The sequence below is a fragment of the Cavia porcellus genome, unplaced genomic scaffold (genome assembly GCF_034190915.1).
Source record: "Cavia porcellus strain 051 isolate PalLab524CR breed Dunkin Hartley unplaced genomic scaffold, mCavPor4.1 scaffold_7, whole genome shotgun sequence".
Lineage (NCBI taxonomy): Eukaryota > Metazoa > Chordata > Mammalia > Rodentia > Caviidae > Cavia > Cavia porcellus.
The window spans coordinates 8,233,255-8,242,292 of record NW_026947490.1 but is presented as its reverse complement, the minus strand read 5'-3'; the positions used below and the strand labels follow the sequence as shown (position 1 = coordinate 8,242,292).

The following is a 9,038-nucleotide window of genomic DNA, read 5'->3' as shown; positions in this document are numbered from 1 at the left end:
CTCTTCAGCTCCTCAAGCCAACATCTTTTCACTCATTTTTCTTGCTTTCTAACTCTGACCAGTAGACACACCTTATGTCTCACACTGATGCACTTGAAATGCATTTTTTCTTTTACCCGAATCAATAAACCTCTTCTGTGGGATGAGTTGAGGCCTCCATCTCCTATGTGGGAAGAACTTCTTGCATCCCATATGGTAACAGGAGAGTATGTAAAAGCTGAATCTGTCAATTTTCAAGAAAGGAAAAGATAATGAGTGAATTTTCAACTGATAACAAGAAAAACTTTCACAAGAATATGAAAGAGAATCATAAAATAAAAATAATTGATATACTTGATTTCATCAAAATAAAAAATGCTCACCAAAGCTCAGTATTAAAATGAAAAGAGCAGGCAACAAGTGGGGCATTATTAATGTGTTAATATGATAACGGTCTTCCTTAGAAAAGTAAACAATCACTACATAAGATATATAAATGATGCAATAAGTGCAAGAAAAGGTGCTAAAAATCACTATTCACCAAGCAAATGGAAGTTAAAATCACAGTATGATGGCAGCTAGCATTCACCTCATGAGAAAAGAAAGATGCCACTGTCAAGTATTCAGATGACATTAGACCATGTTAGAACTCTAGGGCATCGCTGATATGAGAGCAAGGTTGCAAAGCTAATTGTAAAACAACCTGTTGGCAATTTCCAGTGAAGGTAAGCATTTACTCACTCTCCAGATACTGCATTCTGAGATTTTTATCTAAGGAAAAAAAAAAAAAAAAACAACTAAAAGCGTCCACCAAAAAAATGGACTGATCAACATTCAGTACAGTTTTACTGATTGACTTCAAAAATGTGAGAGAATTCAGTGCACATCAATAGGTGAAATAGTAAGCTCATTATGATACATTGATAAAATGAAACAAAAGATAAATAAAATAAAACATTAAACAACATAATTTCAAAAGACAATTACACAGCTAGTTTCACTTAGAAAAGGAAGGTTTGTGTTAATATTGTTTGGACAAGTTATGCATGTATCTTGCATTGGGAATAACTACTATGAAGACAACAATATGCAGTGTATTAATTTTTGTAAATTTCCTACTAACTTGTTTTGAAATTCTGTTTTATTGCTGGTTCCATTTTTTTCTCTTTAAAAAATATGTTGAGTGAAAAGGTTGTTTGCAAAAGAGAAATATTGTGTGATTTTGGTTTTCATATGACATTCCATAATATTAATCTATAGAGATTAAGTAGTAGTTGCATCTGGTAGACACAGATCAATTAAAAATGAATATGAGGTAATGACCTAGGGAGGGGAAATGTATATTTTGATCAAGTATTTATTACACATGTGCCCATATTTTTGAAAACATGTAATTTTGTTCTTTAATAAAATCTGTCCTGTTCGTTATGTGTACAGACGAATTGAAACAAATTATTGTGAACATTAACAAATCAAAAATGTCATTTTCTGCTTAAAAACATTAAATGAACTTATTGTTTTTAGGAGAAATTTTGCATTCATGAATTAGACTCTCAGTGAATGGCTCCAAAATAGTTTTGTGAACTTATTCTAAGTTATTTTTTCCTTTTTTCTGTCCATAACTAGTCAGAATGCATTTCAATTTTGCAATTCATAGCTCAAGATTTTGACCTTACAAACATTTCTCCAGGCTTCTATTATTTCCTTCTTACTCTTTAAACCCATTCATGTTAAACGTTATCCCTACAGGAAAATTTTCCTGAGTCCTAAGATTAATGAGGACTGTACTTGTTCTTTGTTTTGTCTCATCTCTGTTTCATCATTACTACAAATAAATATTTATTTAAGGTTGCTTTATTAGACTTTCAAGACTCTCTTCTCAAATAAAGCCTACATAGTGCTAATATTTTCATTATAGTGTAGTGTATAAGTACAGTCTTTTACCAAAATATTTCCAATGGCATATCTTCATAATAAAGATTATAGTTCATAGTAAGTCCTCAATGACTATATATTTAAGATGAGGAATTTTCAGATTTTTTATTTTTTTCAAAGCTTGAAATATTTGCATAAACATAGAAAGATTACTTTGGGAACAGTGCTCAAAATGCATGTGTATTTGTTCACCCATGTAGTCTGAAGATAATTTTGTTTCACATTTTTTAATGTAGATATTTTGATTGTAATCCATTACATGCATTCAGGTGTGGAATGTGTCTTTCATTGTGTTACTCTGGTACATAAGGTTTTTCTGACTTTGGAGTAATTCAAATTCTGAGTTTTCAGACAAGGGATGCTCAGCCTGTACTGGAAACATTTGAGAATACATATCAAGGCATATGTAATACTGGCAACAAAATACTTGGCAAGGCAAGAAATTGGGGAGGGAAAAGTCACATCTCTCTAATCACCAATAAAATAAACATTAATGTATTGTAATAATTGAAATTAAACATATAGAAATAATTCACGAGAGGATATCTTAGGAAAAAAAATTAGTTACATCAATTCTTGGAAACCACAGCTGCAAGCAGATGATAGATGATTAGCAACTTTTTGAAATTTTAATTATGTCAGTAGCAGATGCTTGGGATATAAATCTATGAGTTCAAAATCCTTAGCTTTACACAGCTGTGGAAGTATGCAGCTGGAGAAAGCTGGAACATTGCAAACAACTAGATATAATCCAGAGAAATGCAGCCTGGTCTGTTAGTCTCAGAGAATGGGATTAACGTGATGAAAATCGGGAGACTGCAATATACTGTACTATGCTTAGTTGCTGGAATAGAAAGAGAATGAGACCTACACGCTGGGAACTTTAGTATTAAAAGATACTTGGACCTTCAAAACTTCAAGATAGCAAATTTTATGGCTTAAATTACTTAATTTAATGGGATTCGTCATTTCAGTAATAAGAAAGAAACTAAAACAGTGCAAGTGCTCCCTAACTTGCAATGGGATTGTAGTACTATAATATTTCTGTAAGTTGAAATATTATAGATCAAATACATTAAGTACTCTAACATATCAAGTATTTTAGCTGAGCAAATCTTTAATATGGGTTGCTTACTCTTTCTGTTGCTTCCCAGAATCCAGAGAGATTATTGTACCACATATTACCAGCCTGGGAAAAGACCAAGTTTCAAAATTACAAGTGGGGTATCTTTTTATTATTCCCCGTCCCTCCTCAGCCTCACTCCTTTCTCCTCTCTCTCTCTCTCCAGGATGTGTCATGTACATGTACTCACTCCACTAAAAGCTCATAAACGTGAAGTACTCAAATACCCACAAAACAGGGAGGAGGATCAAGGAATAAGTGGGTGGGGGGAAGTAAGAGCAGGAAAGTGGAATGAACACGCGCCATCTCCATGAGGAGTGTTAACGCTATGTACTACACACATCCTAGTGAAGAACTTTTAAAGAAAAATATAAAATGAATTAGCTTTTCTAAAAAATAATATTTCTATCAAAAGCATCATTATTGTGCCATTCTGAAGCAGAGAAACCACAAGCTGTATCATCATAAGTTGGGAGCCCCCAGTAATGTAATTCCAAAGGCCAGAAAACTACTCTTGTATCTGGAATTTAATGACAATAAACAGAGAAGACTAAAGCCTCGCCAAGAAGCTAAAGTTGCTCCTTGTGAAGATCTTTCTGTCGCCTATGTTTTTGGGTATAAAACTCAACAATTCATCTTGAGTAAGTATTATGGGCATCGAAAGAACTTAGAACATTTACATTTTAGAAATCAATCAAAATTATGGAAAGGACTCATTGCAAAGGAACTTATTTCTAGATAAAATTTACATTGTAATTATTATTTTCCCCCAATTCTTTTGTTATTCTGTATTTTTTCTTCCATCGCTGATACGACTCTTTCCTAAATATATTAATGCATGAATAAGGAGAGGAATTAGAAAGAAAAGAAATAGATGAGGGAAAAGGAATAAAAAAAATTAGATGAGAGAAGACTGGACATAAATGACAAGGTTTAATTAAATAGAATCAATGAAGTAAATTCAATTAAGAAGCACTATGTCTCGACCTACAGTAATTTTCTACATATTTTAAATTGTATATATTCTCCTATTTAAATATCTACCATTGTAGAAAAGTACATGGAATTTAACAAAGCTCATGGTTCCTTCTCTATTTCACATTTTACTACTTTCTTAACAAATGAGGAAGAGAACACAATGAGATGACTATGCTGTACTGTAAGATTAACTTTATTGTGAAGTTTCAGTTGTTTTGCAGTCTATTTCTGACTTCACAGAGTGTTTGAAGATCTTATAAAACAAAGAGAGGGCAAACATGGGATCATTATTTGCTTTATTTAAGCAAATATATGTCCCTCTAACATTAGGCTATCAGTGCATTTGAAACCATATTTGACTTGATAATATCTTTTTCTAAAATTTAATGAAAGCCAGAAAATGCAATGAATACGGCTTACCTAATTTTATGTCAAGGCAAAAGTAAAACCGTTGCTTTGATGATTGTAAAGTTTGGATGTTTTCAATTAGATTTAGCTTGACCAAGAACCCAGGTGAAGTTTCATACGTGCTAAGTTTAGGTTTTCCTAAATTTGTTCTTTTCCTTCTCACACAAAAAGAAACAATGCGAACAAACTGAAAATGTTAATTGGAGTGCAGGGATTTAGCTAATATTTTTTCAAAAATTGACATTCCACACTGTGACTACCTAAAGTTCCCAGGGCCCCACTTCTTCTGAAAATGTATATTCACACCTTAATTCTCTGTTTTATATTTTTTATGCACAAACTTCATGATACAATTCGAAATTCTTGCATTCTTCAAAAGTATGATAAACTCCTCCTTAGAGATGTATGTTATAGTTATTAAGTGACCAAAGATAATTATGTTAATTTTTTAGATTTTGATTGAGAAAAAGCTGCATCTAGAAACCATGAGAATTTGGGAAACTTGCTGGGTGAGGGGAAAACACTTGAAACTCAGACAAATTTAGTGTCAATACACAACTGTTTGAACATTCCCAAAACCATGACCAGAAACAATGACAGTCCCCATGAGTACATTAGTAAATAAGATCAACACATATTTCAACAGCAGAATAAAGAATTTATTAAGATAAAATTAATTGACTTCCTGTTTTGGAAGAGAAATTCATTTAACTTTATAGAAACAATGTATCAGTAGTATTTAAGAGCCAGAAAGGAAAGGAGAGCAGAATTTCAAGAACTTTTGGCTACTCCTGAATGAATTAGTCATAGATGAGCCTAGTACAGAATCTGCCTTTTTCTAAATGGATTTAGTGAATCTACAGATTATTCAGTAAAAGGCAGATCTGTAAAATGGTCGGTAACAAGAGGAATGGAAACTCCTAGAAGGAAAACAGACTGAATTACAGAACCTGGATCCATAATTCAGCATAGGAAAGCTTCGGATTCCGTAAGTCAGGGGTCTGAAACCGTTGGATCTACCGCCCAGTGAATAGCAGCTTGTAGATCCACAGCCCAAGGAGCGGCAGCTGTTCGATCCAAATCCCAGAGATCCAGAATAAGTGGTTCCGCAGGGACTGCAGAACGCAGAGGGCCTGGGGCGGTAGCAGGACGTCTGGCAGGGCCTGGACAGCACACAGGACCTCCGGCAGCTGGTGGGCCCATAGAAGGTCTCCTGACAGCCACTGTAGAGAGAGGAGCCCAGCTGGTAGCTGGTGGGAGACTGGAGATGAGCGCTGTAGACCAGGTTGCTGGGGTAGGAAGAGCCGCAGGAGGAGGCTGGGAGTTGCAGGTAGCCCCCACAGGAGCGGGAGGAGAAGTTTCCAGAGGAGCAGCCGTAGGACATGTTGGCAGGAGGAGTGAGTTCAGCTGAGTTGTAACTGAGCAGGCTGTGAGTTCTAGTGCTACTCTGGAGCAAGGCGTTTATATAGTCCAGAAATAGGTGTGATTATCCTCTTCCATTTTTACTGCCTCATTTAATAAAAGGTGTAGCTCAGTAATTGCGGTAATTGCTTTTGAATAGTTTTCTACATATTGTATTCATAGCTGCTATAATTTTGTTGTCATAGCCAAAACCACTGGATTACTGCTAAGTTAGAAATGCTTTACCATTTTACACAAATGCTTATCGTATCATTTTCAGGAAAGGCCCTGCTTTTCCCCTGGCTGTACTATTTATCTGGGTTCCCACTGGGTGCTGTAGGGAGATAGTTTTCTATAAATGATGAGGAGAGAGATTTATTTATCTTCTTGTTTGTCAATGATTTTGCAGTATACTTTCAGTCCGAATGAAGACCTGATGAAGATTAAATTTTTAACCATATTTTTTCTCATTTTCTAAAATTCTTATTTCCCAGTCATGTTTCCCAGTCGTTTTTCACACCCAACAGAGAGGAGAAAATATGGTCCCTGACAGATTCTATAAAACTGAGACCTAGAACCACAGAGAGAACAACAGGAGGCCCTGTGGGAGTGAGGGATGGTGCTGAGTCCTGCCTAAGCTCTAAGCAATTTTGGACCTTGTGGAGATCAGAGTACTAAATGCTCATTTGATGAGAAAAATGGATGTTTCGATTTGGTGCATCTGATACGAAGCTAGAGACCCTACTGTATTCTCATGTATATGGATGGCAGCCTAGAAAGTGTACGTCTTCCAGTTTAAGCCATAGGAGACTTCACTGAAGTTTGGCCCTAAATTCTGTGTCCCAAAATATAACAGGACACCTCTGTAGAAAATTTGCTTTGGAAAACTGTTCAGTGGTACCATCTGCTAAGGTCTATCTCTGAACCGTTTAGTTAAAGTAGATCTGCATTATATTCTTATTTCTATTTCATGTGTGAGTTAATGTCCTCCAATATTGGTAGTTTGTAGTTTCCACCTCATTTTTATATTCTCTTTTTTAGGTTCAAATTACTAAGTAAGATGCATTTTTTGAGTAGATTACATATGTCTTCATCATCATATTTTCTGTAGTATTTTCTCTGTTTACATCTTTTCGTCTGTTTGTGCTCTAATCTCAGAATTTCCTTCTGACCCTTCCTTCAGTTCATCTGTTTATAAAAACACATTCACTCAGTTTTTCAAATTTGTTGCTGTTACAGGGTTCAAATTTTCAACTGGATTCTATTGAATTGTTTTCAATTTCAACCAACATTGTGAGTCTTTATCTTTCATTATTTAAATGTAATTACTTCCTGAAAATGAAATGTTGGTCTTTCCTACTTTTAAATTCCTCAGAGAGGTACAGTCGTGTGTCTTTTAGTCATGGGCACGCTTTCAGAGAAAGGAATGCTTAGTGGACCATATCTTCATTCATTATGAGAGGGTGGAATACACAAGCAAGCAGGACCACTTCACTGCGCATGTCTAACTCGTGAAGCTCTCATGAGGTGTGCTGTTTGGTATTGGCCGAAACATTGTTATGAAGTATGTCACTGCATGTTAATGTCACGTAAATTATAGGGATCCTGTGATTCAGATTCTATTTTCCAGTGTTCTCTTTCAGTCTCCTTATGTTTCTGAGAGAATGATAGCTAATTTTCATGAAAAACTACATATATGATATTTACTTTTCTTTATAAATAATATACTTTTGTTTCTGACAGAATGGTAGGATATAAAAGCACCAGAATCTTAGATCAATTTAATCGAATCTGAGACTGATGTAATTTAAACCTGAGATTCAGAAGAAACTGTCTATTAGAAATTCAATTTTACTTTTAAAAATTGGCTCTTTAAGGTCTAGGATATTTCCTAGAGCCTAACTTTTGATAGGCTCTGATTTGAATTTTGTTCCTCTGGTCCTATGAGTTTCTAAAAAGTCTTTCAATTTTCAAAATCACCATATAACTTTAAGGGAATTGGAGCTCAGGGTGAAGGTTCATTTCTTTACTTTATTGCTGGTTCAGATTTATCTCTGATACTGTGGTGCTTTGTTATTTCCCTTTGTGTGAGTTTATGTGCATATATGTGTATTTATGTATGCATATGGGCATATATGTATATGTATATATATATGTGTGTGTATATATGTAAACATAGAAATACAGGCTTATGTAGAGAGAGCTATGTATTGATATATATGCATATATGTGCATACACATACATACGTCTATGTTTGCATCAGAAAAATGGTTCAATACTTTAAGCACTATATAATTGATAGATTTATATAAATTTTGAAAGATTTACTTATTTTTTATAATATAAAATTTTTATTTATTAATACATATAATTATTATTATTATATCTGAGAAGTAAGTAGCATTCCTGAGAACCATTTTTAAGTCTTTTATATTCCTTTATATGTATCATAGTAGATGATGCTTGTCAAAATTCAACAAATTCAAATGCTGTAGTTGTGAGTGTCCAGCTTGTGTTTCTAAACTTGCCTGCCATATATATCCTCTCTCTGCTGTGTCTCATGAGGTTGCAACTCATGTTTTCACATGGTTCTGCTTTTCCATCTCATTTTATACTTATAGACATTATCTTGTTTCCTCCCACCTGTATTTTGTCAACCTGTGCTGTTCAAAGTGGCCCTTCTCTCCAGTAGCAGCTGTGGAATACCCCATGTTATTCCATAGATAGCAATGTGTACACTGTGAAGACTAACTGCTGGGAGCAGCTGGAACATTCTGCCTATTCATTCCTGTTTTCACTTCTGTAAAGCATACTGGCTGAGTGCCTGCATGGGGTTCTCTACTAATATGTATGTGCAGTTGCCCATGGTGGTAGTTGGCTGAATAACGCTTCCTGCCTGTATTCCTTTCCTTTGCTGGCACTTTCTCCCTCTCTATGGGTATTTTTGGGGATCACCTTCCAAATAAATAGCTTGTTTTTGAATCTAAGATTTCAACAATTTCGAATAATTTATAGAACAAAATCATTCTTGGGCATCTCATTAATATGCATTTTATATAACCTTTAATGTTTCCCCATCTTATAATATTGTAATAAAAAGATGTTTAGAGAAAATACCAAACTTATACTACAGGGAAAAACATACTTCAGTATTTCATGTGGCACATTTAAGAAGAAAAATCTTTCTTGGTATATTTGACTTGGTATATGTGG

The 9,038-nt window shown here is 34.6% G+C and overlaps 1 protein-coding gene across 1 annotated transcript; it reads right to left on the bottom strand.

The window, feature by feature from the left end:
- Positions 1 to 5,066: 5,066 nt before the first annotated feature.
- Positions 5,067 to 5,846, bottom strand: LOC100722425 (keratin-associated protein 13-1-like). Its single transcript, XM_003467285.5, has one exon. It carries the CDS (start codon positions 5,805 to 5,807, stop codon positions 5,292 to 5,294), a length of 516 nt encoding a protein of 171 aa, XP_003467333.3. The 5' UTR covers positions 5,808 to 5,846; the 3' UTR covers positions 5,067 to 5,291.
- Positions 5,847 to 9,038: the final 3,192 nt, after the last annotated feature.

Coding starts and splice junctions, on each gene's coding strand:
- LOC100722425 (XM_003467285.5), bottom strand. CDS start 5,807: ATGTCCTACGGCTGCTCCTCTGGAAACTTCTCCTCCCGCTCCTGTGGG.